Genomic DNA, 22,414 nt, shown 5'->3' with positions numbered 1-22,414 from the left:
GAGCCGACGAACGCGCGGCGGGGGGGGGGGGGGAAGGGAGCCGACGAACGCGCGGGGGGGGAGGGGAAGGGAGCCGACGAACGCGCGGGGGGGGAGGGGAAGGGAGCCGACGAACGCGGCGGGGGGGGAGGGGAAGGGAGCCGACGAACGCGCGGCGGGGGGGAGGGGAAGGGAGCCGACGAACGCGCGGGGGGGGGGGGGAAGGGAGCCGACGAACGCGCGGGGGGGGGAGGGGAAGGGAGCCGACGAACGCGCGGCGGGGGGGGAGGGGAAGGGAGCCGACGAACGCGCGGCGGGGGGGGAGGGGAAGGGAGCCGACGAACGCGCGGCGGGGGGGGAGGGGGAAGGGAGCCGACGAACGCGCGGCGGGGGGGGGGGGGAAGGGAGCCGACGAACGCGCGGGGGGGGGGGAGGGGGAAGGGAGCCGACGAACGCGCGGCGGGGGGGGAGGGGAAGGGAGCCGACGAACGCGCGGCGGGGGGGGGGGGGAAGGGAGCCGACGAACGCGCGGCGGGGGGGGGGGGGGGAAGGGAGCCGACGAACGCGCGGCGGGGGGGGGGGAAGGAAGCCGACAAACGCGGGGGTGGGGGGGAGGGAAGGGAAGGGAGCCGACAAACGCGGGGGGGGGGGAGGGAAGGGAAGGGAGCCGACAAACGCGGGGGGGGGGAGGGAAGGGAAGGGAGCCGACAAACGCGGGGGGGGGAGGGAAGGGAAGGGAGCCGACAAACGCGGGGGGGGGGAGGGAAGGGAAGGGAGCCGACAAACGCGGGGGTGGGGGGGAGGGAAGGGAAGGGAGCCGACAAACGCGGGGGGGGGGAGGGAAGGGAAGGGAGGCGACGAATGCGGGAGGGAGAGAGCCGACCGAACGCGGGCGGGCGGGCGGGAGGGAGCCGACCGAACGCGGGCGGGCGGGCGGGAGGGAGCCGACCGAACGCGGGGGAGGGAGCCGACCGAACGCGGTGGGAGGGGGGGGGAGGGAAGGGAGCCGACCGAACGCGGAGGGGGGAGGGAAGGAGGGAGCCGACCGAACGCGGGGGGGGAGGGAGGGAGGGAGCCGACCGAACGCGGGGGTGGGGGGGGGGGGGGGAGGGAGGGAGGGAGGGAGGGAGCCGACCGAACGCGGGGGTGGGGGGGGGGGGGGGGAGGGAGGGAGCCGACCGAATGCGGGGGGGGGGGGAAAGGGAATGGAGCCGTTCCAGACGGCTGGCGGGAAAGAGAGAAGGCTGCAGGAAGCCTCAGAAATTGAGGAGCCATTTCCTGACGGCAAAAGGGAGAGGTCATCGGGAAACGGCTGCCTCAACTTTCTGAGGCTTCCTGCACCCTTCTCACTGCTACAAGAAGCCTCTGTGCTGATGGCAATGTACTTCTTTTAAAAAATGTTCAAAAACTAAACAGCTACAAAGAACTACAAAAATGGCCGAGTGCCAATGTTTTTTTCACACTGAGCATGCGCGAACGCTCCAACGCGCACGTGCAGCGTTGCCGGCAGGAAAAAAACTAATTTAAATAGTACCCGCCCCCTCCCACTTACAAAATCGGCGCGAGTGTAGGCTCCGCCCCCCTGGGCACTGCGCCAAACAGACAAGGAGATGCAGAACGCTCCAGAATCGCTCGTTTTTTTTCCGGCGCCGTTTTAGGCGCAAAAAACGGGCGCCCAGCTCGGAGGGGCGCCCGTTTTTTATCATGTGGAAACTTGGGCCCCATATGAGGAAAGGTTGGATAGGCTGGGGTTGTTTTCATTGGAACAGAGGAGGCTGAGGAGAGACCTTATTGAGGTGTATAAAATTATAAGGGGCCTAGATAGAGTGGATAGGAAGGACCTAACTCGCTTTGCAGAGGTGTCCAGAACCAGAGGGCATAGGGTTAAAGTAATTGGTAGGAGTTTACAGGGGATTTAAGGGGAAATATTTTCACCCAGAGGGTGGTGGAGGTCTGGAACTCACTGCCTGAAAGGTTGGTAGAGGCATAAACCCTTACCACATTTAAAAAGTACTTGGATATGCACTTAAAGTGCCCTAACCTACAAAGCTATGGACCAAGAGCTGGAAAGTTGGATTAGGCTGGATAGCTCTTTGTCGGTCGGCACGGACACGATGGGCCGAATGGCTTCCTTCTGTGCTGTAAATTTCTATGATTCTATGATTCTATATGAAGAATGGAACCAATTGGACGATGGTGGAGAGGAGTTGGAGGAGGATGGGGTGGTCAACAGTGTCAAAGGTTGAACGTGTCAAAGGCTGTAGACAGGTCGAGAAGGACGAGAAGGGATAGTTTACCTTTGTCACAATCACAAAGGATGCCATTTGTGACTTTGATGAGAGCGGCTTTGGTACTGTGGCAGGGACAGAAACCTGATTGGAGGGATTTCAAACATGGAGGTGCAGCAAAGGTGGGCACAGATTTAGGAGGCACCAACACTTTCAAGGATTTGGAGAGGAAAGTGAAGTTGGAGATGGGGCAGTAGTTTGCAAAGACCGAGGGCTCAAGGATTGTTTTTCTGAGGAGAGGGTTGATGATGGCAGATTCGAAGGATATGTGGACAGTGCCTCAGGAAAGAGAACCGTTAACAATGTCAGCTAACATGGGAGCCAGGAAAGGAAGTTAGGTGGTCAGCAACTTAGTTGGAATAGGGTCGAGGGAGCAGGAAGTGGACAAGATGGGCGTATTTTTTTTGAGGGCAAATTCTAAATAAACACACCCATAACTGGGACACTCAGAAATCATCAACACATTTTTAGGAAAAAAATCTGCCTCAAGTTTTGTGCATATCAAACAATGGATGAAAGTAACATCTGATTGGCTGCAGCCCTGCCATCCAGCTTATTGGGTTCAGCTCGGCTCCAGTCCCACCCTCCAAATGATCTGATTGGTTGATATGGACAACCTGCAAAATCTGCAGGAAAGCAGCTGATGTTTTTGCATTCACGGACAAATGTACACATGGCTTAAAAAGCTAATGGTTGACATAATTCTTAAAAAGCGTACAATTGACATGAATACACAGGGACGACGGGTTGAATGGCCTCCTCTTGTGCTCAATGATTGTATGATAAACAATGGACTCACAATGGGTACAGTATCAACAAATGGATGACCGGCAAATGAGACAATGTGACAGTGCTACAATATTTTGTATAAACATAATATCAAAGTTGCAGATAATCTTTGAAGCCTTGTGTTGGTCTTGACAAGTGGTGTTTACGTATAAATAGAGCATCAGTGGAGAAGTGGAGAAGGCTGATTTCAATTCTCGGTTGCTGAAACAGCAGCAGTATTATTGTTAACAGTGACACTTCCTCTGATGAACCATATAGAATTTAAGCACAGAAACAGGCCATTCGGTCTGTGGCTCAGTGGGTAGCATCTTTGCTTCTGAGTCAGAAGTTTGTGGGTTCAAATGCCACTCCAGAGAGTGGAACACAAAAGTCTAGGTTGACGCTCCAGTGCAATGCTGAGGGAGTGCTGCACTGTTGGTGATGCTGTCTTTTGGATGTAATGTTAAATTGAGGATCCGTTTGCCCTCTAAGGTGGACCTAAAAGATCCCATGGCACTATTTCAAAGAAAAGCATGGGAGTTATCCCCGGTGTCCTAGCCAATATTTATCCCTCAATCAACATAACCAAAATAGAGAGGTCAAAATTGCCCTCCGACCCTTTTGTGTTCAAAAACGACCGGGGGTAGTGCTGGGGACAGAAGAGTCGGGAGCAGGGCGGAAGGCGGGCAAGGTCATTTAGCGCCGCGCTGAGCGTATCAGTGCGATGCGGAAGTGCCGTGCTGATGCATAGCAACTTCCCTCCACTTCACTTAAATGGGAGGGATGCTGCGAGGCCTTGCGAGGCTTCCTTGGCGCCCACTGGGCTTTGGCTGGGCCAGCAGTCCGTCACACAAGAGGGGGTGCTGGGCTGCTTCTTGGTGGCCCGGCCAAATCAGCGGCCGACAGAGTGGTGGACGCGCTGCCCAGCCACTGGCAGCTTCAGCTGCGCTCCCACAGGGTGGAAAAGGGGTCGCCGCCGGTCAGTAAGAGTTTGGCATGCGGCCGACAACGGGTCGGAGCGCCGGGCGCGGCGGAAACCCGTTTCTGCTACCCCCCGACCCGGGCGCAACTTGGATGAGTCACACCATCCACCTGCCCCCGGTTGGAAAGACCTTCCCGTCCTATTAGAGATGGTAATGGGCCATAAAAAGGGGCAATTTCGCACCAGCGTATCTGGTCATTATCACATTGCTATTTGTGGGAGCTTGCTGAGCGCAAATTAGCTGCCGCGTTTCCTACATTACAACAGTGACTACATTTCAAATGTATTTCATTGGCTGTAAAGTGCTTTGGGACGTCCTGAAGTTGTGAAAGGCGCTATAGAAATGCAAATCTTATGTTTTTTATCTGTCCTATCAGCATATCCTTCCATTCATCTATGCTATCTGCCTCAACTACTCCCTGTGATAGCGAGTGCCACATGAAGGCTGAAAGTGAGTTAATTACCTGTACCGAAGCTCTCCTCCCCACAAAGGGAACATTTTCCAGCATCCATCAAATTCCCAAAGAATTTCCAGCCTGTTGGAGTTTCATATACTGGGATCTTCATGACTTTTCCTACCCTGTGAAAGCAAAACATAGGGATTTTTGTTGAAGTGAATGCATTGGCAAAAAATAAGAAACAACATGACTCAGAAGGTCGTGGGTTCAAGTGCCACTCCAGAAAATCTAGGCCGACATCCAATGCTGAACTGAGAGAAGTGCTGTCTTTTGGATGAGACATTAATCCGAGGCCTCCTCTACCCTCTCAGGTGGACCTAATAGATTCCACAGCCACTATTTTGAAGAAGAGCAGGGGAGTTATCCCCGGTATCATGCCCAATAATTCTCCCTCACTCAACATCACAAAAGAAAAGATGATCTAGTCATTATGACATTGCTTGCTGTTTGTGGGAGCTTGCTGTACGGAAATTGGCTGCCGTGATTACACTCCAAATTACTTCATTGACTGTAAAGTGCTTTGGGACATCCTGATGTCATGAAGGCGCTATATAAATGCAAGCCATAATGGTTCCATAAGAGGCAATATATGTGGTAGAAGAGTTTTTTACTGGACTTCTGTGCTCTGTAAGATCTGTGCCAGATTTTGCAGTTCTCTGTTTTTTACAAATTCATTGCTTGTTTTCATTAGCAGACACAATGGCAACAATGCATAAACACTGTGGCTACAAGAGCAGGTCAGAGGCTGGGTATTCTGCAGCGAGTGACTCACCTCCTAACTCCCCAAAGCCTTTCCAATATCTACGAGGCACAAATCAGGAGTTTGATGGAATACTCTTCACTTGCCTGGACAAGTGTGGCTCCAACAACACTCAAGAAGCTCGAAACCATCCAGGACAAATAGGCCCGCTTGTTTGGCACCCCATCCACCACCTTAAACATTCACTCCCTCCACTACAAGTGTGTACCATCTATAAGATGCACTGCAGCATTTCGCCAAGGCTTCTTCAATAGCACCTCCCAAATCCGTGACCTCTATCGCCTAGAAGGACAAGGATAGCAGGTGCATGGGAATACCATCACCTCCAAGTTCCCCTCCAAGTCACACATCATCACTGTTCCTTCAGCATCGCTGGGTCAAAATCCTGGAACTCCCTCCCTGATAGCAATGTGGGAGTACCTTCACCACATGGACTGCAGCGGTTTAAGAAGGTGGCTCACTGCCATCTTCCCAAGGGCAATTAGGGGTGGGCAATAAAAGCTTGCTAATCCAGTTACACCCACATCTCATGAATGAATAAAAAACACAGCTTAAACTTGCCAAAGCTGGAGCATGTATCAGACCATGAGTACTTTTACAAGATATTACAGTGTAAGTTCACACATCACACTGGGTGAAAAACTCCAGCTACAGTGTTGTAGTTGTACAACTGAGTCACACTCCCTCCATAGTGTGTAGAGTACTGCACCGCACTTCAGGAAAGATATACTGGCCTTGGAGGGGGTGCAGCGCAGATTCACCAGAATAAAACCGGGGATAAAAGGTTAAATTATGAGGACATCTTGACCAGAATAGGCTTGGATTCATAAGAACGTAAGAACATAAGAAATAGGAGCAGGAGTAGACCATTGGCCCCTCGACCCTGCTCCGCCATTCAATAAGATCATGGCTGATCTGATCATGGACTCCGCTCCACTTCCCTGCCTGCTGCCCATAAACCTTTACTCTCTTATTGCTCAAAAATCTGTCTATCTTCGCCTTAAATATATTCAATGACCCAGCCTCCACAGCTCTCTGGGGCAGAGAATTCCATAGATTTACAACCCTCAGTGAGAAGAAATTCCTCCTCATCTCAGTTTTAAATGGGCGGCCCCTTATTCTGAGACAATGGGACTAGATTTTACATTTTTGTGCAGATCGCCCAAAAATGAACGGTATTTCTGGCATAGGCGGTAAAAATGGGTTTTCAGATCGCCGGCTTGTCGTCCATTCTCAAAGCCCCAAGTCTCCATTTTTGAAATTGGGCATTACCGCGAGCTATATGAAATGGACGGTAGCGTTAAATCTCTTGGCCTTCTGCCGTAAAGTGTCGCCGTCCTTAGCAACGGCATGGCAACGCTTGATTCCCGCGATTCAGGAGGTCAAGGGGCATCATGACATGTGCCGAAGAGGAGACAGAGAGAGAGGGAGCTGAGAGGGAGTGAAGACGTGTGTGGGTGTGGTGTGGCTGCTTTGGGAGGAAGGAGGGAAAGTTTAGAGCTTTAGAGCAAAGAGGGAAACAAAAATTAGCTGTTACCAGCCAGATATTTGCCTGAATTTGGTGCCTATAATGGAGAGAGAAGAGGAGGCATCACAGCACGCTGTAGAGACTGATGCTGGCGAGAGCAGTGAGCTGGGAGAGGAGCACATTGGAGGGCGCAAAACAGTGAGGAGGTTCTCGGACGAGGCAAATGCCTCCCTCCTACAGGAGGTCGAGTTACGCTGGGGTGATTTGACCCAGGGAGGGTGTGGGAAGCCCACTCCAAAGGCCTACCAGTAGATATGGGCCAAGATAGCAGAGGTGGTCTTGTTGGTAAGCAACGAGGTGCGTGAGGGTAACCAATGCCGCAAGCGATGGAACGACCTTGTTGGATCTGCAAAAGTATTACATTTATTTACACGTACTTATGTATTTATATAATTTGATTTGTAACAGTCATGAGTGATTATCAGCAGATGTGAGGTCTTTCACTTTTACCGGGAATGTTGTAGTCAAAGCATGCGGTCACGGTGCACGTCTTTAGGTAAAGAATGATAATTATCATAATAATCATGATTACATCTGTCGGTTATGTGTTGTATCAGTCTCTGTGACAGTACCTAGCAATGATATCATGCAATGATCTCATGCCATGTCATCCTGTCACCTTTTACAGAAGAAGCTATCGACAATGAGGTCCGTGCAGAGGCGAACGGGTGGTGGGCCACCAGTCACCAGCGACATCACTGAGATGGAGGAGCGGGTGCTCACACTCGTGGGGAAGCACCACCGGACTGCCACGCAAGCATCTGCAGACCCTGAAGTGATGCGACGTGAGTAAAGTTTACACCATTGCGTGATGTAAAGTCAATAGATGCCACACCCACTCATATCCGAACAATCATATATGATAGATGATTTCTAAAATTATCCTAGAAATAATTCTGGCCTAATGAAAATCATTGCAATGCAGAATGTGTTGATGATCATGAAATGTGATGTCTGGGATGATTTTGATAGCGGTGGTGCTTTTGTCGTGCATATGCTGCGTGTCGCGCTGGAATCACCTTGTGACCCTAGCACCCCCTTCTCCTCTAATAACCTCATTTGTGTTTTGCAGCTCAGCCAGCAGCGCAGCCCCAGGTAAGACCACAGAGGCCAGAAGGTGGGGGCGCGGGGCCGGACTAGCCGGACGATCCTACAGCTGGTGCTGAGGAGCTCTGATTCTCGCCCGTCAATCCTCTGGGTCTGTTCTCTACGGATGAGAGCGCAGACCTCGAGGAACCTGCATCGTCACGCTCCAGAAGCCATTCCACCCAAAGGCCATCTCGTGCTCCTCTGGTCATTCCTGCCTCCACTCTGGAGGTACCGGCCCCAAGCACCTTGCCACAGTGCACCCCATTTGTCCCCAGGACGGCGCCGACCCTGCGGAGGCCTTGTGGACACGGCAGGTCTGGTCCACGAGAGCGGAGAGATGGTACAGTTGTACAGGAAGACTGTAGACATTGGTGACCAGCTCATTGAAGCATTAGGGGGCATATCCCGACAGCTGGCCACCGTGACTGAGTACTTTCTGCGGATAGCAGGGGCCATGGAGGCGATAGCCAGGAACACTGCTGGCACAGGCCTCCCAGTGGTCCCGGAGCGCGGCACTCCACCCCTAGGTTCCGCACCACCACTGCGAGCGACAGATGAGAGACAGGACCAAGATCCTGCTTCTGGATCAGAGAATGTTCCTCCCTTTGCACCCCCCGCTCCAGTACCCGTGCAACCACCGTCTCTGCCTTCATCCCCCCCAATGAGGCACTGCCTGAGGAACTCTTCGGCCAGGCGGTGTGGAGCGAGGAGGGGAAGGGGTAGAGGTGGGGAGAAGAAGGGGAGGGGGGAAGGAAAGTGAGGTGTATGTCCACAGGTGATGGCTGTGTTATATCTCCATCTGGTTGTATGCAATTTGTTGTAATGTATGGGGGAAGGGGGCCACCCTCCTGCTTTACATTTATAATCTGTGTTGCTGGACATGTTCAACATTTGATTGATGTCAAAGGTGGAGAAAGTGTGCTGTGGGTGGGGGTGGGGTGTTTTTGGCCATGATACTTATGATTTTAGACAAATGTTGGTATAAAAAAAATTTATTCAACATAACCTTGTTGCACATTGTCTCAGATAGCTGGACCGTTACACACTGGTGATTCATTAATATGAAAGGGTTAAATAAAACTTAACTTCAATCCATGTAAACTTTAACTGGCACCAAGGTGATGCCCACCATTGATGTCTGAGCTGCACATACACAGCAGTGTGTCAGCTTTGTCACTCACAGCAACGTTCTTTCAGGTAAATCGTTCAGTTATGAGCTTCTGATGTAAGAGTCTTGCAGCTATGTAGCCACCATGGGCCCTTTCCTGCGGTCTGGAGGGGGTCGTGGGCATGGTTACATAGTCAGCCTGATTGTCTGGCCCGAGGTCAGCGTCCAGCTCCTCGTCCTCCTCTTCCTCTCTCCTGAGGTGGAGCATCAGTCCCTTCTGGCATTTCTTGGCCCCTCCTGATAGCCAGGTTGTGCAACATGGAGCACACGACCATGAATTTAGCTACTTGCTCAGGGTTGTATTGTAGCTCCCCTCCTGAGTGGTCCAGGCATCTAAAGCGCTGCTTAAGCACAGTTATTGTTTTCTGAACCACATTGCGTGTGCCTCTGTGGCTCCGGTTTTATCACTTCGCAGCCTCGGTGTGGGTGTCATGCAGGGGGGTCATCAGCCAGGTGGCTAGGCCATATCGGTTATCACCAAGCATCCAGCATTGTCCTTGTGGCTGACTCTTAAACATGTCAGAGACAGCGCTCTCACGCAGGATGTGAGCCTCATCGAAGCTGGCCGGACATTTGGCATTCACTGCCATTATAATCTGGTTGTGGTCGACAACTAGTTGGACCTTCAGGGAGTGAAATCCTTTTCTGTTACAAAAAAGCTCTGGGTCCTGAGAAGGTGCCCACATGGCGATGTGAGTGCACTGTATTGCTCCCTGCACCCTGGGGAACTTAGCAATGTGGTAGAATGCTCCAGCCCTGTCAGTCTGAGCCTCCGTGGTCATAGGGAAGCTGATAAAGTCCATCCTCGAGTGTACAGAACCTCCGTGACCTGTTTAATGCAGCGATGTGTGTCATGGTGAGACAGAGGGGAAATCTCGACCGCGGAGGCCCGAAAGGAACCGGACGCGTAGAAAGACAGTGCCGCGGTGACCTTGACCTCGACCGCCACCAATGTCCTGATGGCAGACTGCATATGTGGCCTGATGAGCTCACATATTTCATTGATCACCACCTTGTGGAAGCGCAGTCTCCGCAGGCAGGTGTCCTCGGACACGTCGAGGTAAGACCTCTTCTCCCTGTACTTGCTGGGTGTGTATGGTCTGGACCTCTTCCTCTTTCTGGCACGTCTTAAATTGGACACATAATGAAGTGCATTAGACATTGAGCCATTTGCACTCTGCAGCATCTGTGTATTAATCGATGCAGGCTGATAAATGGCTGGCCCCATTGCATTGAAAGTATAATAGCGATTGATCAGAAGCAATAATTTCCTCACTAAAATACACCTACAGTCAACCCCCAATAGTCCAGAGTCTGAAAAGATGTCTGTTGAGATGGTCACTTCAACTGAGAAGAACTCCAAAGTCAATCCAAACTCCCCCGAAGTTGAAGCTTTTGAATGAAGCAACTTGCAATTTTAAAAATGGTGCCCACACCGCTGTGATTCGTTCAGAACAGTTCCACTTTTTCTGCGCGGTGTTTTAGGCGAGCGGTATTGTGGGAGAGATGTGTGCGAGGTGGTGAAAGTGACATTAGCCGATCGCCTGGGCGTTAGTTTCGGCAAATGTGATCTTTACGACAAAAAAAGTGGACGGGCGGTATTATTGAATCTCGGCATTAAATACGAGCGGAAAGTAACACTGGGCGATATTATGGGCATTGGTTTCGCCCATTCTGATGATTCCGCCCGAAAAAAGTGGGCGGGCGGTATTATGTTTTCCCGGGGTTACTCACATTAGCATAAATGTCTGAAAGATGGGCGTCAGTTTCCATTTTGTGGCTAAATGGGCGATATCTGGGCATTATACCTCATTTCAGCAGTAAAATGGACATTAAGTGGGCATTATGCATGCAAAAAATGTGTAAGATCTAGCCCTATGTCCCCTAGTTTTAGTTTTCCCTATGAGTGGAAATATACTCTCTGCATCCACCTTGTCAAGCCCCCTCATTACCATATATGTTTTGATAAGATCACCTCTCATTCTTCTGAACTCCAAAGAGTATATGCCCAACCTACTCAACCTATCTTTATAAGTCAACCCCCTCTTCTCCGCAATCAACCAGTGAACCTTCTCTGAACTGCTTCCAATGCAACTATATCCTTCTTTAAATACAGAGACCAAAACTGTATGCAGTACTCTAGGTGTGGCCTCATCAATACCCTGTACAGTTGTAGCAAGATTTCTCTGCTTTTATACTCTATCCCCCTTGCAATCAAGGCCAACATTCCATTTACCTTCCTGATCACTTGCTGTACCTGCATACTAACATTTTGTGTTTCATGCAGAAGGACCCCCAGGTCCCTCTGTACTGCAGCACTTTGCAATTTTTCTCCATTTAAATTAGTCCCTTGAGTATAGAAGATTAAGTGGTGATGGAATTGAGATGTTTAAGATGATTAAAGGGATTTGATAGGGTAGATAGAGAGAAACTATGTCTTCAAGTGGAGGCAGTCCAGAACAAGGGGGCATAACCTTACAATTAGAGCCAGGCCGTTTAGTGTAATGTCAGGAAGCACTTCTTCACACAAAGGGTGGTGGAAATCTGGAACTCTCTCCCCCAAAAAGCTGTTGAGGCTGGGGGTCAATTGAAAATTTCAAAGCTGAGATTTATAGATTTTTGTTAGCAAGGGGTATTATGAGTTATGGAACCAAGGTGGGTAGATGTAGTTAAGATACAGAGCAGCCATAATCTAATTGAATGGTGAAACAGGCTGGAGAGGCTGAATAGCCTCCTCCTGTTCCTTTATGTGTATCCTCTCTAGGAGTATGGAATTGGTATCTTTCCCCTCATCCCATCACAAGAGATATGATCCCATTTCAACCTCCTCCTGACATCTGTTCCAAATGTAAATGAGATGTGAAAATTTTCTGATTAAATATACTTTGTGCAATAAAAGAGGGCATTTTCCACTACCACATTGTAAAGTTTTCAGTATACCTAGTTAGGATGTTCATTCAGAGCACTAATCATTCTTTCCACATGCCTTTTGTTCCCAACACTGTCATAGGAAGCCTGTGTATGGAAGCTTTGTGGTGAGTACAAATAAGAGTGTCAGAGAGGAGCCCAAATTCTAACACTTCTCTCAAGAACACTTGATTAAAAAAGGTCAAAGGTTAAACATTTCCCTCTCGACTGAACAATCAGCGGTTCCATCACCCCTGGCTTGACATGCACTGTACATAATATCGCACTGCTTCCTGTACATTCTCTGATCTCCTGCACAGAAGGCCATTCCGGGGAACATGATTACAGCTTTCTCAGCTTCCCTCATCTTCTGAAATCAATTTATTATCTAGGGGCCATAAATATAAGACAGTCACTTAATAAACACAATAAATGCAATACGGAATTCAGGAGGTACTTCTTTACCCAGAGAGTGTTGCGAATATGGAATGGTTGAGGCGAATAACGTAGAGGCCTTTAAGGGAAAGCTAGATAAGTACATGAGGGAGATAGGAATAGAAGGTTATGCTGATAGGGCGAGATGAAGTAAGGTGAGAGGAGGCTCATGTGGCGCACAAACACCAGCTTGGATCAGTTGGGCCGAATGGCTTGTTTCTGTGCTGTACATTCTATATAATTCTATCTATGGCCAGTTTCAAAAGTATGCGATAATGGGACAGGCTAACCTTCCAAAAACATTCCCTGGACTTCTCTGTTGCAGAGAAAGAGAGAGAGAGAGACAGACAGAGAGGGAGACAGAGAGAGAGACAAAGAATGAGACAAACAGAGAGAGTGAGACAGAGAGAGACAGAGAGAGAGGTAGAGAGAGAGAGACAGAGAGAGAGAGAGAGGAGAGAGAGACAGGCAGAGACAAATAGAGAGAGACAGAGAGAGAGAGAGAGAATCAGAGAGAGAGGGAGACTGGGAGAGACAGAGAGAGACACAGGCAGAAAGAGACAGAGAAAGAGAGAGGGACAGAGAGAGACAGAAAGAGAGATAGAGACAGAGAAAGAGAGAGAGACAGACAGACAGACAGACAAAGAGACAGAGGGAGAGAGAGAGACAAAGGGAGGCAGAGAGCGGGAGCAGGAGTGAGCAATGCTATTACATGGAACACCGAGAGTTTGAAATGGAGTCCGAGAGGCTGTAATGATGGAGTCTCAGAAGCACTTTGGACAACTGCTAATGTTTGTAGGAACAAGATGCAAACCACATATTTGTAGCACAATTACCATTGTACCTCTCCACCATCTCTGTGCTGCCTGTCCAGTCTTGGAGGAGCCACTGTTTCCTCCAGCTAGCCTTTGGGAAGACACAGCCATCATCTTCGGGCTCCCATCATAAACTCCATACCCTCCACACCAACTCCATCCCCCTCCCCAGCCACCGCCTCAAGCTGAAGCAGACTGTATGCAACCTCATTTTCCCCAAGCTGAGCTTCCGATTCCGTATCCTTTCCAGCTTACCTCTGCAGTTGCAACATCATCCACCACTCTCCTTACCTCAGCCCATTCCCCGCTGAAACCCTCAACCATGCCTCTGTCATTTCCCGACACCACAATTACAATGTACTCCTGGCCAGCCTCCCATCCCTCAGCTCCTCCAAAACCCGACTGCCTGCATCCTATGTTGATCCAAGTCCCGCTTTCCCATCATCCATGTCCTTGCTGACCTACATTAGTTCCAATACCTCAAATTTAAAATCCTCATCCATCTGTTTATACCCCTGCATGTCCTCAGCCCTCTCTACCTCTATAACCTCCTCCAGCGCTATAAACCCTCCCCCAAAACTCACTATGATTCTAACCTCCAACCTCCAGTGCATTTCTCCTTTCTTTGACCCCTTCAGTTGTTGAGGACTCATGCTCCGGGATTCAAACCCTCCGCCTCTCCATTCCCCTCTCATAGAATCTTACCGCACAGGAGGACATTTGGTCCATTGTGCCTGTGCCGGCTCTTTGAAAGACCAGTCCCATTTAGTCCCACAGCCCAGTTTTTCCCCAGAACCCTGGAAATTAGTTACCTTCAAGTTCTTGTCCAATTGCCTTTTGAATGTTCCTATGGAATCTGATTCCACCACAACAATAAAAACAACTTGCATTTATATAGCGCCTTTAATGTTGTAAAATGTCCCAAGGCACTTCACAGGAGCATTATGAGATAAAATTTGACACCGAGCCACATAAGGAGATATTAGCCTCGCCCCTCCCTATCTCTGTAACCTCCTCCAGCCCTACAACCCTCCGAGATCTCTGCGCTCCTTCAATTCTGGCCTCCTGTGCATCCCTGATTTCCATTGCTCCGCCATCTGTGGCCATGCCTTTAACTGCCTAGGCCCTAAGCTCTGGAGTTCCCTCCCAAAACCTCTCCGCTTTTACCAAGCTTTTAGGACCTGACCTAATATTTGCTTCTATGCCTCGGTGTCAAAATGCTTGATGATGCTCTTGTGAAATACCTCAAGATGTTTTACTACATTAAAGGCGCTTATATGAATGCAAGTTGTTGTGTGGGGCAACCTCAATGAAGATAAAACTCTTGTGAAACCTTTCCCTGCCTCTTGAAATGAAATGTGTACAATATTAGTCCAGTCTTAGCTGCATTCATGGATGGTCCATGCATCTTTTGATCATCTCTCTGTCTCTCCTGATCCATAACCCTGACCAAACAATTCTATACATTGGTTGATCAAAACCTAAGTCTGTCACCGATTTGAAACAGAAAAATGAAAGTGTGCTATTCGGGTTAAATCACTGTAGGAGCAAATCGCAATATGAGGCCCTTTCTGACTCGAGATGGTATAAAAGGAATGTTTTGTTTCTTTTATCTCTCCATAAATCAAAAGGAATAAAGTGAAATATTCCTCCCCAGACTCCTGTCTGGCAGGAAACAGAACCAAAATCTGCTTTTCTTTATTTAGTTAAAACCTCATTCAAAAAGTCATGAAATGTCATCTCTGGATTTAATTTAAGCCAAGGATTCCAACAGTGAGAATGGCCAATTAAATCTAACAGCATCAATGTCATTTAACTATTTAAACCATAATTACAGTTTTTAAAAGATGAAACCCCAAAGATTCATTTTCTCCAAATCATTATTTTTTTTTTAAAGTATATATTTTGCAACTTCCCAGTGCCTATCTCTGGCTATCGCTGTTCCAGAAGATTGAGAATCAATGAGAACAAGAGTTCCTGCCTACAGCATACTGAGGTGATCAATCCTTCACAATAACAGCAAGAAATAGGAGCCAGAAGTGGTGGTGAGTATGTGTGTATGTATGAGTGGGAATGTGGGAGTGTGTGTGAGTGTGTGTGAATGTGTGTGAGTGTGAGTGCATGTGTGTGAGAGTGAGTGTAAGTGTGTGAGAGTCTGTGTGTGTGAGTACGTGTGAGTATATTTATGGGAGTGAGTGAGTGAATGTGTGTGTGAATATGAGCGTGTGTGAGTGCGAGTGTGTGTGAGTGAGAGCATGTGTGCGTGTGCATGTGTGAATGTGTGTAAGAGTGTGAGTGCGAGTGCAAGTGTGAGTGGGTGAGCGTGAGTGTGGGAGAGTGTATATGTGTGAGTGTGAGAGAGTCTGTGTGTGTGAGTGTGTGTGTCTGAGTGCGAGTGTGTGTGTGTGTGTTTGTGTGGCCAAAGACCGCTCTAAGTCGAGGAAGTGCATCCGGGAGGGTGCTGAGCACCTCGAGTCTCGTTGCCGTGAGCATGCAGAAATCAAGTGCAGGCAGCGGAAAGAGCCAGTCCAACCCACCCCTCCCCTCAACTACTATCTGTACCACCTGTGACAAAGACTATGGTCCTCGTATTGGACTGTTCAGCCACCTAAAAATTCATGTTAAGAGTGGAAGCAAGTCTTCCTTGATTCCGAGGGACTGCCTATAATGATGTGTGTGTATGTGTGAGTGCGAGTGTGTGTGTGTTGCGGGGAGTGAGGCTCAGCATGGAAGGAGAAGGTGAAGAGAAAGTGCTAGTATGAACTGAGGGCGAGGTGAAAAAGCAGTCCAGCACGAAATAAGGGTGAGAAAAAGAAAAAACAAAAAAGAAAAGATTTGCATTTTTATAGCACCTTTCACAATCTCATGATATCCCAAAGCACTTTACAACCAATGAAGTACCCTGTACTTTAAATGTATAGTCACTGTTGTAATACAGGAAACGTGGCAATCAATTTGCATACAGAAAGCTCCTACAAACAGCAATGAAATAAATGACCAGGTAATCTGTTTTAGTGAAGTTGGGATAAATATTGGCCAGGACACCGGGGGGGGGGATCTCCCTTGGTCTTCTTCAAAATAGTGGCTGTGGGATCTTTTACATCCACCTGAGAGGGCAGACGGGGCCTCGGATGAAATTAGAAAGGCCAGCATTAGCTGCGAGTGGAGGGGAGAGAAGGCTGGCAATTTGAATTACGGAAGAACAAAGAGCAGAGTTCCACTCTATGTTGGTGACGGGGAAGGATGAAGAGTATCAGCACGAACTGGGGGAAGCAGGAGTGAAGAATGCATTTGGAGACTAAAGCAGAGAGGGAAGAGTGCCATTGTAAACTGGGGGATGAGGAGAAGGAAGAATACCTCTACACATTAAGGGGGGGTGGGTACATTAAAAGGGGGGTGGGTGCTGACCAGTTACTGTGACAACCTTACTAATAATTTCAAATCAATTTCAAATCAGATTTAGCAACCGAGAGTACAATATGCATCCACAATAGCCTACAGCAATATCTCCTCATGAAACGGGGTAAAATCAGTACAATTGGTGCCACATTCCTCCAAGGGTGTGTTGTTGCCCTCCTCACAGGTGCAAATCACTGATTTGATGTGAATGTCAGCTTTTTATGTCCTATTCTTGTTCTAGAAATCCTTGAAGAAGTTAAGCCTTGTTGAATGAGATGTAACTGAGTTTTTAATGGCGTACTGATTCAAAATTACTGTTGAACACCCTCTCTGGTCCTGAAAAACTAATTTTATATTTGTGGATTGTCAAATTTGGTCATTCCATGATGGAAATTCTGTAGATTTTTAAAATAATAAAAATTATCTTTTTTTAAGTTTGTTTATGATATTTGAGCTTCTACCTTAATCCATGTGTATGTCCCAATCTTTATTTAATTTTTTGTAAAATGACTAAAAGGTGATTGATAAAATCTGCTTATTACTTTCTGGTTTGCTGTCTGTGAGAATTTTTCCATGTCATTGGCTGCTTAGCCTGCTTGATGACATCAGTGCTGCTCGTCACCTGAGATCCCTTATAGATGGCACCAGAATGAAATTAACTTTGTGTCATGTATCTCACACCACTGTATATAACTGTATCTTTCCATGCTATACATGACTGTAACTAGATATGATCTGTAACCACAAGCATACTTTACCACCAGGGGTGCACTTGCAGGAGACACTGCATACCTGTTTCACACAGGTATATAAAGGCGGGTCTCAGGCACTCGAGAGCTGTGAAATAAAGGTGCAGGTCCAGAGTGACCTTGACTTCAGTATGTGTCTCATGTAAGTCTGTACTGCAGGGTCAGGACTTTACAGTGGCGACAAGTTACGGGATCACAGAATCCACAGAATGGCTACCAACGGCTCAGATGAGAAATACAATGCTGGAGACAATTGGGAGGACTTTATAAAAAGGCTCCAGCAAAGCTTTGTAACCAAAGACTGGTTGTGCGACGACAAGGCAGACAAGAGAAGATCCCACCTCTTGACCAGCTGTGGCTCGAAAACATATGCTTTAATGAAGGACCTGCTGGCACCCAAGAAACCAGCAAGCAAGTCGTTTGAGGAGTTGAGCACACTGGTGAGAGACCACCTGAAGCCAGTGAGCAGCCTACACATGGCCAGACACAGGTTCTACAACTACAGACTCTGTGTGGGCCAGAGCATACCCGACTTTGTGGCGAAACTTCGGAGGCTGGCTAGTTTATGTGAGTTCTCCGATGAACTAAGGAGAGAAGTACTGAGAGACTTTTTTATTGAAGGAATAGGCCACGCAGGCATATTCCAAAAGCTCATAGAGTCCAAGAACTTGACCCTAGAGGCAGCAGCACTGGTTGCACAGACATTCTTGGCAGGAGAAGAAGAAACGAAGTTGATCTATACTGCGGGTACGACAACTAACAAAACATCGGAACAAGGGATTCACAGCGTGAAACAAGCCGCTACCCCCACACAGACAAAGGCAGGAGAGCAGGCCTTCAACAGCAGGCAGTGGCACCAGAAGCCATCAAGTTCACACCTCATCAACCCACAATGCGAGCAATCAACTACAGACTGAGAGAAGCTCAAGAGAGATCAGCCAGACGCAGCTCATCCTTCGGAAACAATGGAAGCGGTCTGTGCTGGAGATGTGGGGGAAGGCACTCAACAAGGGGGTGTCGATTTCAGCATGCTGTTTGCAGAAACTGCAACTATACAGGGCATCTGGCTCGCTTGTGCAGAAAAACAGCAGCTCGACTGGAATACGAATCGGAAGAGTCGGAAAGCGGAACAGAAGACGGTGGGGACAGTGCCCGGGACGCTGGGGTACAGCGGGTCAACACGATCAATGTCCACTGTTCTTACAACAAGACGCCTCCAATAATGATGAGGGTCCTACTCAACGGGATACCCGTCAACATGGAACTGGACACGGGAGCGAGTCAATCTCTCATGAGCGTCCAACAATTTGAACAGCTGTGGCCGCACAAAAGCAACAGACCAAAACTCACAAGGATCGACACCAAACTAAGGACCTATACCAAAGAAATCGTCCCAGTCCTTGGCAGCGCCATGCTCTCAGTCACACACAAAGGGACGGTGAACCGACTTCCCCTGTGGATTGTCCCCGGAGATCTCCCAGCACTGTTGGGGAGAAGTTGGTTGGCAAAACTAAATTGGAAATGGGATGATGTTCACGCCATGTTGTCAGAGGAACGGACCTCCTGCTCAACAGTTCTAAGTCATTTTGAACATCTCTTTCAGCCAGATGTGGGCACCTTCAAAGGGGCTAAAGTTAAAATCTATATCACACAGGATGCCAGACCGGTCCATCACAAGGCTAGAGCTGTGCCTTATGTGATGAGGGAAAAAATTGAACACGAACTGGACCGGCTTCTGCGGGAAGGTATTATCTCACCTGTGGAATTTAGCGACTGGGCAAGTCCCATCTTCCCCGTCATGAAGCCTGATGGATCAGTACAAATCTGTGGGGTTTACAAGTCCACCATAAACAGAGTCTCCCTACAGGACCAATACCCGCTGCCCAGAGCGGAGGACCTATTTGCCACATTGGCTGGAGGAAAACTTTTCTCGAACTAAATCTCACATCTGCGTATATGACGCAAGAACTGACCGAAGAGTCTAAGCTACTCACCACCATCAACACACATCGAGGCCTTTTTATGTACAATCGATGCCCATTCGGCATCAGGTCGGCAGCTGCTATATTCCAGCGCAACATGGAGAGCCTGCTCAAGTCCATCCCGGGGACGGTTATGTTTCATCACGGGCAGGGACACCGACTCCCATCTCCGCAATTTGGAGGAAGTACTAAGTCGATTGGATCGGGTAGGCCTAAGAGTTAAGAAATCCAAGTGTCTGTTTCTCGCACCCGAGGTTGAATTTTTGGGCAGAAGGATTGCTGCTGATGGAATCCGCCGAACAGAATCTAAAACCGAAGCAATTCGTCTGGCACCCAGGCCCCGGAATGTCTCGGAACTGCGCGCCTTTCTCGGGCTACTCAATTACTTTGGGAACTTTATGCAGAACTTGAGCATGCTGCTGGAGCCTCTCCACGTGCTACTCAGAAAGGGGTGCGATTGGTTTTGGGGGGACGCCCAAGAACGCGCCTTCAATAAGGCACGCAACCTTCGGTGTTCCAACAGTGTTTTAGCCTTTTTTGACCCAGGTAAAAAGCTAGTTCTTACATGTGATGTGTCAGCATACGGGGTCGGGTGCGTTTTACAGCATGTCAATGATGCGGGTAAATTACAACCCATTGCTTATGCCTCCAGGTCACTTTCGCGGGCGGAGCGCGGGTACGGTATGGTTGAGAAGGAGGCGCTCGTGTGCGTGTACGGTGTCAAAAAGATGCACCAATACCTTTTCGGGGCCAAGTTTGCGTTAGAAACCGACCACAAACCCCTCACGTCCCTGCTATCCGAGTGCAAGGCAATAAACGCCAACGCCTCGGCGCGCATTCAGCGGTGGGCACTCATGCTGGCATCTTACGACTACACAATAAGGCACAGACCAGGCACAGACAACTGTGTCGACGTGCTTAGCAGGCTACCCCTGGTGACCACGGAAAGGTCCAATGAACAGGACTGTGAGATGGTCATGGCAATCAATGCCTTTGAATCCACAGGCTCGCCCATGACGGCTCGCCAAATCAAAGCCTGGACGACCAGCGACCCCACGTTATCCTTCGTCAAAAGATATGTTTTAACTGGTGACTGGGCAGTGGTCCGTGATGCCTGCTCCGAGGAGATCAAACCTTTCCATAGGCGCATGCATGAACTCTCACTACAGGCACACTGCCTGATGTGGGGCAGCCGAGTAGTTATGCCCTTGCGAGGCAGAGAGGCGTTTGTCCAGGAGCTCCACCGCAAGCACTTGGAGATCGTCCTTATGAAGGCCATAGCCAGATCCCACGTCTGGTGGCCTGGCATTGATGTGGACTTGGAGCTCTGCGTCCGGCGGTGCACCATTTGTGCCCAACTCAGTAATGCCCCCAGGGAGGCCCCCCTAAGCCCCTGGCCCTGGCCCACCAAACCGTGGTTGTGGGTGCATGTAGACTATGCGGGCCCATTCATGGGCATCATAATCGTCGATACATTTTCAAAGTGGATCAAGTGCACCATTTTAAACTCGAGCACCACCTCCACCACTGTGGAGAGCCTTAGAACCATGTTTGCAACGCATGGAATTCCTGACACATTGGTCAGTGATAATGGTCCGTGCTTCACCAGCGCAGAATTTCACGATTTTATAGTTGACCACGGCATAATTCACGTTAAGACGGCACCGTTCAAGCCGGCCTCCAATGGCCAGGCGGAGCGAGCAGTGCAAATCGTTAAACAAGGCATGCTAAAAATCCAAGGTCCCACGTTGCAGAGCCGCCTGTCGCAACTGCTGCTGGCATGCAGATCTCGCCCACATTCATTGACTGGGGTTCCCCCGCGCAACTATTGATGAAACGGACCTTAAAGACTAGGCTCTCGTTAACCCTCCCAGACATGCATGAAACTGTTGAGGCAAAGCGCCGTAAGCTGACTGAGTACCATGACCGAAATTCGAGGGGGAGGTGGAATAAGATAGGGGACAAAGTGTTTGTGCTAAACTATGGCAGGAGTCCCAAGTGGCTTGCAGGGACAGTAACAGGCAAGGAAGGAAACAGGCTACTGGTTGTACAAATGGACAATGGCCAAACCTGCCGGAGGCATGTAGACCAAGTCAAAAGTAGATTCACCAACAACACTGCAGAACCAGAGGCAGACTACAATGTGGAACTCACACCACACCTGGTGGACAGACAGAGGGAACAACCTGAGGAAAGTGCAGTCTCAACAGACAGCCCAGGCGAGATACCAGCAATCACACCAAAAGAAAAACAGGCACCAAGGCAAACAACTGAACCACAACTAAGATGCTCCACGCGAGAGCGTAGACCACCTGAGAGACTGAATCTATAAAGACAATAAGACCTTGGGGGAGGGTGATGTCATGTATCTCATACTACTGTATATAACTATCTTACCATGCTATACATGATTATAACTAGATATGACCTGTAACCACAAGCATACTTTACCACCAGGGGTGCACTTGCAGGAGACACTGCATACCTGTTCCACACAGGTATATAAAGGGAGGTCTCAGGCAAGTGTGGCACTCGAGAGCTGTGAAATAAAGGTGCAGGACAAGAGTGACCTTGACGTCAGCATGTGCCTCGTGTAAGTCTGTACTGCAGGGTCAGGACTTTACACTTTGGGAAAGGTGAAATCCACACCACAGAGCCCACTAAATGTTCGTGGGCAGCTTTCTTCGGAGTCATCGATGAGCGCATCACTTTGCTGCTGACCGCAAAATGCGGGGCAATATTTTGCTAACCTTGCTTGGGGGTTTATCGTGGTAAGGCATTCAATGACAACATTGATACAGATCCCACAGAGATTTAATAGTGGTTTAATTTTTTAAGTACCAAATAATTTTCTAATTTTAAAATTCATATTCTTTACATTGGCAAAAGAGACTTTCCATTAACTTTCAGTAATAAATAAATATAGAGAAACTATAGCAATAATTTCATGGAATTAGATGGTCATTTTTTGATTTTGATGAGAAATGATACTGCCAGTTCAAAATTGTCTCGAGTTCTGAGATGCGTCACTTAAATGCATCGCTCGTTGTGGAGATAGTGATTCCCAAATAAAGAAGTCCCAATCCCGTTAGGTATCAGCCGTGTCT

General features: G+C 48.9%; 1 protein-coding gene across 2 annotated transcripts in view; it reads right to left on the bottom strand.

The window, feature by feature from the left end:
* Positions 1-22,414, bottom strand: part of pgm5 (phosphoglucomutase 5) — a 296,274-nt gene that overhangs the window by 94,970 nt on the left and 178,890 nt on the right. For both annotated transcript variants that reach the window (XM_070887138.1, XM_070887148.1), the window contains one exon: positions 4,482-4,597. In XM_070887138.1, coding sequence (XP_070743239.1) covers positions 4,482-4,597 — 116 coding nt within the window. The remainder of the gene's footprint in view (positions 1-4,481; positions 4,598-22,414) is intronic.

The sequence above is a fragment of the Pristiophorus japonicus genome, chromosome 1 (assembly GCF_044704955.1).
Source record: "Pristiophorus japonicus isolate sPriJap1 chromosome 1, sPriJap1.hap1, whole genome shotgun sequence".
Taxonomy (NCBI): Eukaryota; Metazoa; Chordata; class Chondrichthyes; family Pristiophoridae; genus Pristiophorus; species Pristiophorus japonicus.
Note: the sequence above shows the minus strand (reverse complement) of the source record. Positions and strands in the feature narration are given on the sequence as shown.